This window comes from Semicossyphus pulcher, unplaced genomic scaffold, assembly GCF_022749685.1.
Source record: "Semicossyphus pulcher isolate SPU_LCO1_2020_fin unplaced genomic scaffold, fSemPul1.0.p SCAF_19, whole genome shotgun sequence".
In the NCBI taxonomy this organism is placed as follows: Eukaryota; Metazoa; Chordata; class Actinopteri; order Labriformes; family Labridae; genus Semicossyphus; species Semicossyphus pulcher.
The window spans coordinates 7,161,519-7,175,951 of record NW_027211692.1 but is presented as its reverse complement, the minus strand read 5'-3'; the positions used below and the strand labels follow the sequence as shown (position 1 = coordinate 7,175,951).

At 42.6% G+C, this 14,433-nt stretch overlaps 1 protein-coding gene across 4 annotated transcripts in view; it reads left to right on the top strand.

Annotated features, from left to right (window-relative positions):
- LOC138596689 (neurobeachin-like) overlaps positions 1-14,433 on the top strand; it is a 214,709-nt gene that overhangs the window by 119,344 nt on the left and 80,932 nt on the right. For 3 of the 4 annotated variants that reach the window (XM_069667990.1, XM_069667987.1, XM_069667988.1), the window contains 3 exons: positions 3,618-3,682; positions 5,997-6,105; positions 8,450-8,616. In XM_069667990.1, coding sequence (XP_069524091.1) covers positions 3,618-3,682; positions 5,997-6,105; positions 8,450-8,616 — 341 coding nt within the window. Of the gene's footprint in view, positions 1-3,617; positions 3,683-5,996; positions 6,106-8,449; positions 8,617-10,816; positions 10,837-13,638; positions 13,652-14,433 lie in introns of all 4 variants that reach the window. The other variant, XM_069667989.1, reaches the window with a different exon arrangement.

Genomic DNA, 14,433 nt, shown 5'->3' with positions numbered 1-14,433 from the left:
CCCATTTACACAGATAGCATTACTGCGGCTCCAGAGGTTCCTGCCATTAGGGGCTCTGGGGATGAAACCCAGGATGAGATATCGATCAGACAGCGAGGCCTTGAAACTGGACCGTATAGCTCGTGTCCTTCCACCACCTCTCAAAAAGGGATGATCCATTGCTTTGTATCCTAATACCGCAGCATCAGTAATGAATCCAGTTATGTTGCAAACTAATATGATTTAAAATTCATATTGCATTGATGGATTATTGCTCTGTTACCCTCTTTCAGGCAACAAAGCTTGTTTAACCGTGAACAGACACAATGCTTAACCTGACTGATAAATACACAACAGTACTTTTGATTAATGTCTTTGGTGTCATATTCTGTTTGTGTGTGCCTTCAAAGAGCGCAGCAGTCCTCTCAGCAGCAGCGTGAGCCTTGGCTGACATCACGATAAAATGCCAACCTCAACGTATCCCTCACATATTTCAACATTAATGTTTTAAGACAGCGAGGAGGGCACTTAGCTGACCTTTAGTCCCTCTCTGTTTTGTGACCTGTCAGCTTTATGAAAGAATTAGTGCTAATGATCTGCCTTTTCTTATTTATGCATACTAATCGCAGCAATCATCGTGTGGCTGGCCGAGGCTGCAGACACTGTGTGTCTCTCCTCAGCCCGGGCAGCTGAATGAAAAGGTCAAGCAGCTCTGTTTCTTGTAACAGCTTAAACATACAGGGGGGATCCAGAGTGGAGCCACAGAGATTTAGTGATGGAAGGCCTCCAGATGTGGAGAGTAGAAGCAGATAAAAGCAAAGGCTCCCGCTCACTGACAGGTTGGATTGAAACACCACAAATACTTAGTGCCCTGCTGAATTTCAAGACGATGAAAGTGGGAGGAGGGAAAGTTTTCTCAAGGCCAGCATGCTGTCCTCCGGGCGGGGGGAGATGTGGGATTTTCAGTCCACAAAGAGGTGGTGGGTCTTTCAAAGACTGATGGAAGAATGGTACTATTTCACCAAGTAAACATTCAGCATCATCGCTAGCTGTCCAACATATCCCAATGTTGCTCGTTCTTCATCTTCATTTTTTTAAGTTTATTTTTTTGGCCTTTTATGTCTTTAAAGCTCCTGTGAGGAACTTTCGGTTCGTGTTGATTTTGGCGCCCCCTGTGGACAAAGCTGTAACTCTTATCTCTTTGCTGATTTTGTCCTGTACATGTTTAAATCGTGTTGTTTAACAAAAAAATCTCATCCTGCTTTCTTTAACAGTCATATGAATCACTCACTTTAAATTATGACCTGGAAAATGTAAACAAAGGCAGCGTGCATTTAATCGCTTCGTCTCACAACTACCCCTCGCCAGCAGTTTCAGGCGTTACAAATAACTATATAGAAATAATCAATCCCTTCACTGATGGTCTGGTTTGCTTTTGTAGTTCATATAGAGGCAACAGAAATTAATTTAAGTCTGTTTGATAACCAGCGAAAAACTCCTCACAGGGGCTTTAATATGACAGAGAGGACAGTGGATAGTCTCGGATACAGGGGAAGAGAGTGTGGGGATGGCACGCAGCAACGGGCCGAGGGCGGGAGTTTAACCTAGTGCAGCCGCATCCAGGATTATAGCCTCTGTGTATGGCTGCCAATATAACTACTTAGCTAAACCGGTGCCCATTTTTTGCTGTTTTAATCAAATTGTTTGGTATACACACACATTTACTTTCGTCGTCAGTGTCATAGCTTTCATTGTTTTTAACAGCAGGCGGCTGTTTTAGCAAGAAAGCTCAGGTAAATGTGCTGTAGACAAACCGTTCAACACAAAACTACATGTCAGGACGCAGCTTATTAGTTATTTTTAATCAGGAGATTTTGGCAACTGAACTTATATGAGTGGCTTTAGGACTGAAAGAGCGCTGAGCTAGCTTAAGTTGGCCTGCCTGCTGGATATCTAAGCAGCTAATAGCTAGCTTACAAGTTCTCTTCTGTCCCCAAATGTCTAAAAACCTAAATAATGCATCTTCAACTTGCAGCTTTTCATGATATTCGCGCTTTCTATCTATAAACTTCCATCGGCAGGGGTTGCTGCTCTCTGGTCATGGTCTGCGTCTACATCAAGGATCACATCTCATTTTTAAGCAGCTGCACGTCAGGCCTAATTCCCTTCAAATGGGCAGCAGAGCACTTTTTAAAATCTCTGCAATCAAAGGCAGCCTCCTCTGGGAGCTCTGTTCTCCAGTCAGAAAAAAAGAGCCTCTGAAGTGCTGTCAACAAGCATACCTCAGACAAGATAGCAAATTTGAATAGTTCATGCTATACCTCCGCTGACCTGCTGCCATTTTCCTGGCAACACCCGAGTGTCACATCTGCCTCGATTTCCGTATTTATTTTTGTCACGTGAGCGTGGTGCAAGAGGAACCTCAAAAGCCTGGCTGTACATGATCCCTGTCCAAATCAAGAACAGCTTATTCCAGGCAGATACTGTAGCAGAGGAAGGGGGTCACGGGGAACATTTGGAGACCAGATGCTCAGCAGTTTGTCAGCACCATCTCCCTGATTTAACGCATCGTAGGGTCAGACTGTGTACTCTTGCGTGAACCGGTATGTGTCAGGCACGACAACTGTGTACAAAAACACATGCCCATACATAATAATGTCAATGTCAAATATTCTGGTGCTGTACACAACAAACGCTGCTCACCTTGTCTGGGCTCTGACACAGAACAAGCAGTGTGTATTCTGTATTTTCTACTACACATAATATATTTCCATTTATTCTTTGTGAAGTTGCAATTATATGAATTACTGCGACATTTAAATGGGTAGAAACGTTCAAAGGCTTCTTATGAATATGTGGATACACTTTCATCACATGCATACATTAGAACTCCCTGAAATTAAAACCGTTTCCCTTCATTTTCCCTCCTCTTTTGAACTGTGGCCTCCTCTGTTTTCTCTTCCATTTGCACCTCAGTGAGGGCACAGGAGAGCTGAATTTCCCACAGTGAAAGGCACGCTCTCAAACTGCTTTTTAATCATTTCCAGAGCATGTTGTGAGACAGCAAGTGCTGGCACTCTGGCCCGGGGCTCGGATCCCTTCCAGGCGAGTACTGCGGGGCTCAGTAAGCCTGCTCAGTAATCTGTCACTGTAAGGGACAGAGGAAATGGCTGTATTTAAGTGAGAGGATACAGTTTCATCCCACAATTACATCTCTCCTGTGTTTACAGATCTGTTCACAGAGGAAGCATGGATGGTCACACATGCTGCGCAGGATTTCGGCTTTTTTTAGGCAGCAAGGATATTTGAGCAAAATGCTTTCTTTACCTACTTGAATTACAAGCTTTGAATTACAGTTGAAATATGCAATTAAGATGGAGAAATGGGAATCTTGTGTTTGAGTGCAATTCTGAAAGATCTTGTTACATACTGGACCAAGTGGGTATTTTGATTCTTTTTTTCTCTAGTGTGTTAACTTTTAAACTAAAAATCATCATCATACATCTAATATTGACTTTACGGATGTATTATGTTTTTAAACTTGTTATTTCTTCAGAACTTTTAACAAACTATTTAAAGCCCTAAAATAGAACAACGGGAAGCTTCAAGAAGTAACATAAAACTCATTTACTTTTCAGGAATGGCAGAACTCCATTCAGAAGAACGCTGGCCTGGCTTTCATTGAGCTAATCAACGAAGGAAGGTAATGTATCTGTTCACTGTTTTATGTAACATTAAAACACTTCTATGATCGGTTTATGTTTTTAAAGGAGTCTTAGTCAAAGCTGGTGTTCTCTGTAATCGATAGAAGCAATAATATTTGAAATTGGCGCCATAGCTGTGGAGAGAGTAGAACAAACAGCTCGTGGTTTCGCACATTCTACATTCCTACAACACCCAGCGTGCATTGCGCCCCTCCCTTTGAAAGGAACGGCCCAGTGAGAGACGTTGGAGTGAAATACTACTGTTCTCGCTGCAGGCAATGGGTCGGAGCGGTACAGAATCTGAAATACTACGATAATATATCATGGATCGTCTAAAAACTCTTCAGGTCTGCAGTCTACATTTCAAACCACCGGATGACGCGTTTTACGTAGTCTGTTGAAGGTTTTCCAGGGCCCATTGGAGAATCAGATAGCGTCCTCCAAAGGCACAGAGCGATATCACATTTTTTTTCTACCATAATAGCATTAGCTCCCCATTAAAGCATGATAGGACTGAGGTTGAAAATTGGCGAACTGGCCCTTTAAGGAAAATCACTACTCTCCCTGGTGGCCATATGAATCTTGTTGGACCAAGTTGGAAGGCTAAATTAGCTGTAAACCTCTTGCAGCAACTTAGAAACGCTAAGATAAGATTGTGTTGAGAGGATGTAGTAAGAACATCAACACTATAGTGTGGTCCACCTCTCTTATTGTCTTTCTTCTTATGTCTCTGTCTCTCTAAATACTGTACATCCCAGTGCCAGTCTTTCTCTCTCTGTCTCCCTCCCTTTTCCTTTTGGGCGTGGCCAGACTCAGGGTTTTTCCCTAGAACAGATCAGGGGCGGCTCAGCCTCCTTGCCCATCTGCTGACCCATCTGGCCAGGCCTTCTTTATGCCCGGGCTCTTGCCACAGCCCAGTCAGGCCTCTCCGAGTCCCCTGCTGGCCCTGGAACAAAGAGTTCCAGTCAGTAGGGCCACACGGCGCTGTCCAGGGTGCTGCTGACAGATACATAATTTCCCTGCCCTACTCAAGTCTCTGCACACCTGCTCTGCTTAACTAGACGGGTCTCGAGGTAGCTTTAGTGTGTACTGAGTCTGTTTGGCTTACAAGGCGTGGCTGACAAAGTTGCATCTGCTGTGTGTGCAACAGCACTGCAGTATAGCAGGTAGTTGTTTGCTGTTCCCTTTCCTTTCATGATGCAGCAGTTGTAAGTAAAGTCCTGAAAACTCCTGCCTACTATTTTTATACAGTGTATACAGCTCAGAGTTCACAACGTTGACCCCTGACTAGTGTTAAGATAAAGATATAATATATGGTGCTTTGAAGCACTCGACATAAAATGGTTTAAAACACAATCTGATAAAAGACACTCCAATGCAGCACTTCCAAAGACCAGTTTTATTATGGTAATCTCGGTGTTTAGAACTGGGAGGGTGAATGATTTCAGGCGATTGATATCAGTCACATCCAGGCTACATGTATTAATTAGTGTTACCATTCTATGAAGTATTAATGCTGTATTGTGGTAGAGAGCATGCATGCTTTTGTTTTCATCTCCAAATATCTCTCGTCAACCTGCTTTCTCATCTATTCTTGGTCTCCCAAACAAAGCTTGGCGTTGTCAGCCTCTGTCTTTGAACAGTCAACGTCTGTCTATTAATGAGTGCTTGTCAACAGTTAAAGAGGCAATAGCAGCTGATGAATGCAGCCTCGGGATTACTGCCTCTCCTCGGGACAGAAGGGAAATTACAATCTGTATCAAGCACTGGAGAGGAACAGGGGATGCTTTAATTAAAACAAAGCTCGCCTAATGGTGTGTAAAATGGCATGTAATCTACACACAATGGCCAGGGTGTTTTTCAATTATTAAAATACTTGAATTTAAATGTGAATGTGGGTGGAGACCGCGGAGCCTCCTGAGTCAGCCAAGTGAGAAGTTGTTCACGGCCTGGCTTGTCAGCAACACAGGCACAGGGGTTGATGTTCTGGTCAGTGGGAAGGGATGCTCAGTCAATCAGGAGTGTGCCAGACAGGCTCCAATGCTCTAATGACACTCCATTCCCTCCTTAATGCTACAGAGGGATCCGTCACTGACCCGCAGCCTTGCTACATAACACAGACAAATGATGTTGTTTACTCGTCTGCTCTTTCAACGCGCAGAATGTAGCACAATCCTGACAACTTATACTCCCCTTCACCCTGAGTCTCCCTGAGGAAAGTCATGACGACAGATTTTAGTCCTTTTTTAATTCCTCATTAATGATAATGTGTGTGTGAAAGTGCTGCATGTAACTTCCTTTGCACTGTTAAAGGTTGCTCTGCCATGCCATGAAGGACCACATCGTTCGGGTCGCCAACGAGGCTGAGTTCATCCTGAACAGACAGCGAGCAGAGGACGTCCACAAACACGCAGATTTTGAGGTATAAACTGTCTCATCCTGTTTTTCATCTGATGTTTGATTTATAAAGTAAAGCAAAGAGTCAAAGTGATAATCTCAAAGATCTCAGTTTTGTTCTCTTTGGCGCCACCTATGGCGATAAACGGTAACTGTGGGAGCACACTCCCGGATGCTCCTCGCTGATGGTCGCTTTCCTTTTTAGACTGTTTGCCTTCATCTGAGCGTCGAGTTTGTTTCTTTTTCTTTGTATTTTCACTTATTTTTGAAGTTGTATCTGTAGTCATCAATCTTTTCTTTGTTGTTACTCGCAACACTCGCAGAGACTGGAAAAGCAGCCGCTCACTGCTTGTGATTTTTTTTGCGAATGTCACCACAAACACCCAGTCTGTAATACTGCAAATGCAAAGGCTTTCATCAGTGGGCCATAGGCTCAATCACCGTTGTGTTACCTCATTCGGCGATAGATAGTGACATTTATTTACATGAAAATCTTCGAGACGATCACTTTAACTAAGAAGTTATTGTATAAAATATAGTATAATCAACAGAGAACAGCACTATTGCAGAAAACTGTGTCTCCAAATTAAAATCTTGTTTTATAATAAGATTATATTTTTTCAGTCTAGTAATGAACTTGATCCCATTAATATAAAAAGGGCATTTAACTGCTGATATCTTGTCCCTCTTGTGTCCTTCTGAGGATTAACTCCTCGCCCTTACATGTCCTGTAAAAGAATTTAATTATTGGTAGCAAAGGGAAAAGGGAGAAAAAATAATTTAGGGAGTCTGTATTTAGCCCATCCACATCAAACCGTGACTATTTCAGACATGAAAGGAGAAGCTAACAAGGTTTAAGCCATTTCTGAATATTAATTATTTTGCAGAAATAATGATTTGGCTTCTATTTTCCTCTAAGGGTCGTCTACATTAAAAAGAGTCTGTCTAGTCCGAAAAACAGCAAATAGGGGGGAAAAACATCCTCAGTTCTGATCGCAAAATGTAAAGAAATTGTGCTTTTTTTTAAAGAGTTTGTTTGGTTATTGTAAAACATCAGAAGGCAAACGTATGTGTGTCTGTGTGTGTATGTGCGTAATCACACAAACCTGCACACAGACACACACACATACCTCCACCACCTCTGTTAGCAGCTTGTACATGTGAGGAGTGATGAGTTTCTTATCTGGGAGAAGCAGCCATCCTCAAACAGCTGCTTGATATACAGTTCTTGAGGATCCTTGACCCGCTAGATAAACTGGAAGAGACGGCTAGATATGCAATGTCAGGAGAAGGGGGAAGTGTACCTGGCCCCATCCGTTCTGTCTGCCAACTCCAGACAGCCTACACTTTTCATCCCGCTCTGACGTTACTTTATTACCCACTCTCCAAGATTGAAGATTCAGGACGCAGATAAGACATTTTTACAATTAAGTTGGTGTCAGGGCGACGCGTCATACGCTTTAAAGTGATAAATAACGTTTGATATTTGTCACCGCGTCACGTGGAAATGTGAGCTGACAAGCAGAGATTGAGTTATCTGCCTTATGAAGAATACGCTGAAGTATAATATCTGACAGAATTCAAATTTGAAGCAGGGAATTCAATTAACTTGCAGCTTCTGTTAGCAAATTAGATTTTGAATATTAGCAAGAGTTCCCCTGGGGTGGCGGAGTAAGACAATCTGGTTTTAGCAGCAAAGACGGAGTCAGATGTGCTCCTCTGGATTACTTAGAGACTTGTAGGAAGATCTCTGTTTTTATAAGGTGGCCAATTCATCTTTAAATCTAGAGTATTTTAACACTTAAATAACAAACATATTAAATATTTATCTCTTTTTTTCAGTTCATTTTGTTCCCTTGGAAAAAAATGGCCGCATGTAAACATGTGATGATATTCCTATACCAGCGGACAGTAACATATTGCTTGATGAAATAGCAGTGTAGCTTTGTTACCCTTGACAGTCCATATTCTTTGTGGACCTATTAGAGTATTTCCCCCTCTCCTCTAATAGCAGCATCCAAGGCTACGTAGCAGGGAGCCTCATCTGTCCGCAGTTAGGGAATGGTCTGCCTTCATGTGCTGGCCATGATTTACTACACTCCTCCAAGGGAGCAGAAATATATCTCTCAGCTGTCCACTAATATCTTTATGCACTCAAGTGTGTTGAATGAAGCCATAACATTCTTCAGTGTGACAAATGCTCCATTAGAGGGTATATATTATTCTGGCTTTATTGAAGTAAAACATTCTCAGATGCTATTAGTAAAATGTCAGACATCGTTTCGGCGGTGGAGACTGTATCGAAGGCCGTAAATAAACAATTAATTCACACTTTTCTTCCTTTTTTCCTGTTTTTAATCTCAAATTAGTCCAACTGTGCCCAATATGCTGCTGACAGAAAAGAAGAAGAGAAGATGTGTGACCACCTGATCAGTGCTGCCAAACACAGAGACCACGTGACGGCCAACCAGCTAAAGCAGAAAATCGTCAACATCCTCACCAACAAGCACGGCGCCTGGGGGACGCTGGCCCAGAGGTAAGACCCCCCTCAAGTTCACCTTCAGCCCAACACGGGCCGTGTTGAGGCTTTAACCTGAAGCGTAGCTGCTCAGCGTTAGGTTCAACCTAGAGGACAAAAGTTACCTGTTAACAAAACTCTGCAGTGATGGGATTGGACCACCGGCTAATGTCATTTTCCCAGGATCCGATAGGGTCAGCTATCGGGTCAACAAACGCAATTACAGTGTGGACTGGCTTAAACCCCTGGGGACAGCTGATTGGCCAGTCATCCGACAGAGCAGGATAGAGGAAGGGAAAGGAGGGGGTTGGGGTGTTTCTGCAGTGTTGTCCAGGCATTCATTGACCCTCTCAGCAACACAGCCCAGCACCTGGTGGTAGTTGCAGACTTCCCCATGGGCCCTGTTAAAATAACCGCCGGCACCACTGCTCTGCCTCCCGCCTCTCGCCTGCATCCACATGGTCCCACAGATACAGAGTGGAGTGGCAAGATCAAGAGCTAGTTATATGAGACAAACAGAGGTGTTACAACAGACTGTTTGTATTTCGTGCTTTTGTTATAACAACGTACATGCTATTGTTTTTAAAGGCAGAACCTGGAAGCATCCACTGCTGTTTGCAGATTAGCTGTGTGGGTTATGTTCAGACTCACTATTATCTGTGAAAAAAATCAACATCACAGGATTCAAGGATGAAAGTGAGATGCACAAATATAAAGTAAAAGAACAAAATGTTCACCCAAAAATTAATCCATAATTGTGCTTTGAGCTGCTTTCTGCAAGACCACTCACATGACACACTTCCCAGATATCCAGACAGTGTGTGACGTCCACGGTTGGCTCTGGTTGTAACTCTTGATTTTCCTCGCTGACGGTCGCTTTCCTTTTTAGACTGTTTGCCTTCATCTGAGCGTCGAGTTTGTTTCTTTTTCTTTGTATTTTCACTCATTTTTGAAGTTGTATCTGTAGTCATACATCTTTTCTTTGTTTGTTCAGCCATAGTAGATTACTGTTTCCTCGCAATGCTTGCAGAGACCGGAAAAGCAGCCGCTTAGCTCCGCCTACCCTCTCTGGCAGACCAACCACTGCTGGCTGATGGAAAACGCATCACTAACTGGGTGCTGCTTGTGATTTGATTGAGACACCCAGTCTGTAATACTGCTGATGCAAAGGCTTTCATCAGTTACCTCATTTGGCGATAGATAGCGACGTAACAGACATTTATTTAAATGAAAATCTTCAAGATTATCACTTTCATTTTTCAGGGGCCATTTAGTTGATGTGATTAGTATTAGAACTTAGAAACATGTACAAAAACAGTTTATAGTATTAAGTATATACTATGTAATGAATATTTCAGCCGTGACTGAAAAGGTTACTGTGTACACATTTTCATAAAACTGAGTGAACCTCAGCAGAAGTACCCGTGACAAAATCTATTGGATTGAATTCTGGGCTCTTGTTCAAATATTTATGGAGCCCCTCTCAGAGGCGCAGCATTAGCATTGAAACAAAAGGTTATTGAGCGTGGGTGCATTGTAAATGATACGGCAAAACTTCCAACAAATTCAAATTTAATGGTAACCTGCTGGTGAAGAAAAATGATGCAATATGCTCACAAGCTCAAGGCAGTGTTGCAGTTCAGCAGCTTAGTCTTATTCAATGCTACATTAACTTTCCCATTTATGCTGCTCTTGTAAAATATAAAGCCCTCAAGCATTTGGAGGAGGCTGTCTGTTATGTCGGTGTGTGTGTGTGCATGTGTGTGTGTACGTGTGTGAGGAAGACAGAGGGAGACTTTAGTTGTTAATGTTTGTTTTCACCCTCATGCACAGAAATTGCTTTGCCTTTTACTCCTAAGTTCTGCCTGGAGACATGCCATAGGATATTTTCATTTGTGCAGAACGTCTTATAAACAGAATTATTCCTGGGCAGACAGGAGACTGAGGAACTAGTATAACCTATATGTTATATTTTCCTTCTACCAGTGTGTGTTTCCATCTGTGCTCATTAGATTAATATAACCGCCTGGCCTGCCATTAGATGCCGATTCCCTGCATCTCTGAAGGCCTCTCCTGTTTGAGCTGCTGTTCTCTTCGCAGCACGCTATATAAGAAATTGTGTTGCAGCACATACGACAAAAGACATCAAGGAAATAATGTGTGCAGGGCTTGCAAACAGCTGCTCTGCAGTCATGTGATCTGAGTGAAGAATAAGCAGATCAGACCCTATGCTGCCCTGTTGGATCATATGCTTGCTTGATGATGAATGTCCCCCTGTATAGAGTCAGCATAGGAAAATCAATACTCCTCAAATTGAAACAGTATAGGGTTGTATTGATCCGCCGTGCTAAATCAAAATGAGGAGGCTTTGATACATCTCTCCGAGACAGCTCCCTGCCCAGTAATGACACACTATCAATTTTAGCTTTACACTGATAAATCAAGTTGAAAATTGGATGTCAGAGTTTTTTCCAGGGGGAGAGTGATTTTCCCTGCCCTCTGGTCCCCTCTGCTGTTGACCTCTGAACCCTGCCAGTGGATTATAAAGTTCAGGCTCGTCTCAAGTGAAAGTAGATGTCAAGGCGAGGCTGATGAATTCATTGAAGAATAATGTCCAGCACGTTTGCGGCGTGAGGCTGCGGCTGTAGTAGAGTCTGCTGAAAAGTCAATTAGATGGCAAACGTATCAAAAAATCTGAGACTAATCAAACTCATTTAATACACTGTTAGAACCACACAGGTACAGGTATGCATGCACACTAGATGGAAGGTATTTTTTTAAGTGTACTGCGTCATTCAAATTGAGAAGCATTTGTTTCCGCTGCACCTGAGCCGTTCAAACTGTACACAGACATTATCTTTTTATCGGTGTTCGTGTAATCTGCATGTTTTGACACCCGGACAATTTGAGCTTCAGTGAACGCTACTTGTGTCTATATAGGATATTATAATTGGCTGAACTTCTTCAGTACTCTTTGTCCGTAACAGAAACGTTAAAGGGGCTGAAGGAGACAAACCTCCCTTTGTTCCCATGCTGGCGCCCATGTTCACATCAGCAGCATCACTGACAGGTGACGGAGGAGCCTCCGCTGGCCTCCACAGCAGACCTTAACCTTACCTGACTGGTCTATTGATTGTCAACATTTCTTCTGTATAATTACTTTTTTGTAGCGGACAAGAGAAAGGAAAATGGCGGCATATATTGATCTGTGGCGCGGCAGTGAAACAGCCGTTTCCCTTGACTAACAGTGAGTTTCATCTCTCACACTTGATGAATGGTAACAATCTGCCCGTGGATAATAACTTTGTGATGGAATGAACCTTTTTACTGAGGATGTGCCCGGAGTATTTTGGTCTCGGCTGAAAGGGTTATCAATTCTAATAGAGGTCTGCTATCACAAGCGGGGGGAGCACCTTCAGAGGGCCTCACAGCCTCAGAGGGTTCAAGATGTGATGACCCCTGTGGGGCAGAAAGGAAAGGCCAAGGTCTCTGGATGAGCCAGACAGTATAAAGAAACCAGCCTGACAATATAATAGAAATACTTCAAAAATATCAGTTGTTTTTTTTTTACATCCAGAGGGGCAAAATGTGTATCTTCTTTTACGCTTTCTTTGTTAATTATTGTTATCAATGTAAAGTATTCTCTTAAAGTGAGAAAGTTCATTTAAATAAATGTCTGTTAAGTCTCTATCTATCACAGAATGAGGTAACACAATGGTGATTGAGCCTTTGGCCCTCTGATGAAAGCCTTTGCATTTGCAGTATTACAGACTGGGTGTCTGTGGTGACATTCGCGAAAAAAATCTCAAGCGGCGCCCAGTTAGTGACGCGTTTTCCATCAGCCAGCAGTGGTTGGTCTGCCAGAGAGGGTAGGCGGAGCTAAGCGGCTGCTTTTCCGGTCTCTGCAAGCGTTGCGAGTAAAAAGTAATCTATTATGGCTGAACAAACAAAGAACAGATGGATGACTACAGATACAACTTCAAAAATAAGTGGAAATCCAACGAAAAAGAAACAAACTCGACGCTCAGATGAAGCAAACAGTCTAAAAAGGAAAGCGACCGTCAGCCAGGAAAATCAAGAGTTACAGCCGGAGCCAACCGTGGACGTCACACATGCAGCGCTGTCTGGATATCTGGGAAGTGTGCTCCCGCAATCATCGTTTATCGCCACATGTGCCGCCAAAGAGAAAAAAACTGAGATCTTTGAGATTATACCTTTAAAGACTAAATGATTGTCCTTCTAATTGCCAATTTCTTTGCTATGTTTGCATGCTCATTTTAAAACAGCTTGCAAATGATAATGTTTTCAATTCTTCATTTAATTACATTTTATTTAAAACGTGAAGCAGCTTTGTTCTTGCAAGCTGATATTCTCTCTGCCTGCATTTGTTCTTGACCTACACAGGGCTCTTTTCCCTCGGGGCACTCTTAACCTTGCACACTGTGCTAATTATCTCTGGAAAGAGGCCCATTCACACAATCATTAATTTCATCGGGTGTTGAAATTGAGCTGGGCATCGCCTGGCTGTGCCCCATTTCCGATGAAAGATGGGGATCCACAGAGCTGGCGATCCTGGGGAGTTCACCTACAGTACAGTGCGGCTCCTCATCCCTCGTCCAAGCACGTATGCGCCTGTCCTCATTACACCACATGACCTGGAGTTAATCTTATTGCTGCTGTGTTGTTTTCCTTTCGTCTTTGTCCAATACTCTTTCCTCAGTCTGTCTATTTACTATCTCTCAATCTACAAAAGAAAAGTCATCTCCAATAACTAGAAGCGTTTTGATCTTAGCTCAGCGGCCTCACGCCTGCGTCAGTGTTGAGAGTAGTGATGATAAGAAATGGAAGGATTTAGGAGATGAAAGTCTTGTGCACCATTTTCAGCCCCCAGTGATAATCTGATCATGATGTTGGCCGTACAGTTTGCATGAGCATCGATGTGTTTTTATGGAGGAAATTACTGTGATTTTTTTTCTCTAGGTTTATAGGTTACTTTGAAATCAGTGGGCTGAGAAATGCTCATCACCATATGGCTGCCAGTCAGCGCTTCATGGTGTCTTTTTTCAATGTAGCAACAGTATGTTGAGAAATGTGGCATAAAAACGCTCACCTCAGAGAATGCACTGATTTTAAGACAACGTTGTAACACATCCGTGCTCTGTTTTTGTGTGTGTGCATCCAGATGTGGAATCTGAATCATGACAGATCCTCATATTTTGTTGTATTTTTAATGTGATCAAAGGACTGGATCAATTAAGGAATGTTTCTTGGTCAAATGAGAGATCGTTTCTCATAATTCTGGTCTGAATTTATTGACAACATCTGCTCAATTGCTATATTATATCAGGAATATAATAATAAAATATAACCTCTTTTTATTTATCCCTACTTTAAACCCGGCGACACTTGCTTCTCAAACTGATTCCTCTTGGACTTTCAAAGTCAGAGCCTCATAGGACAACTGAAAACGAAAGAATAGACCACTTGTCCTCAGAGTTGCACTAAAAACTGACATGTGTTCGGAGTCCGTGTGTGTGTGTGTGTGTGTGTGTGCGTGATGGAAACCAGTCACTGCGCCTTTGAATAGAATTGTCACTGATTACTGGCATTTATTATAATTACCCTGTACTCATGTCACCAATGGAAGCTTTAATAAGGAGTATAATGGTGTTTTATTCAATCAGCATGCCCCTGTCCTTCCTCCTGACCGCCTCACACACACAAATCCTCTGAGCAGAAATAGAATAAAAAGGAAATCTTTAACCATGAGAATGTGGCCGTTTGCATGTTTCAGCGAGCCCCTCTGGTTAAAGTGACCTAAAAAATATAAGCGTA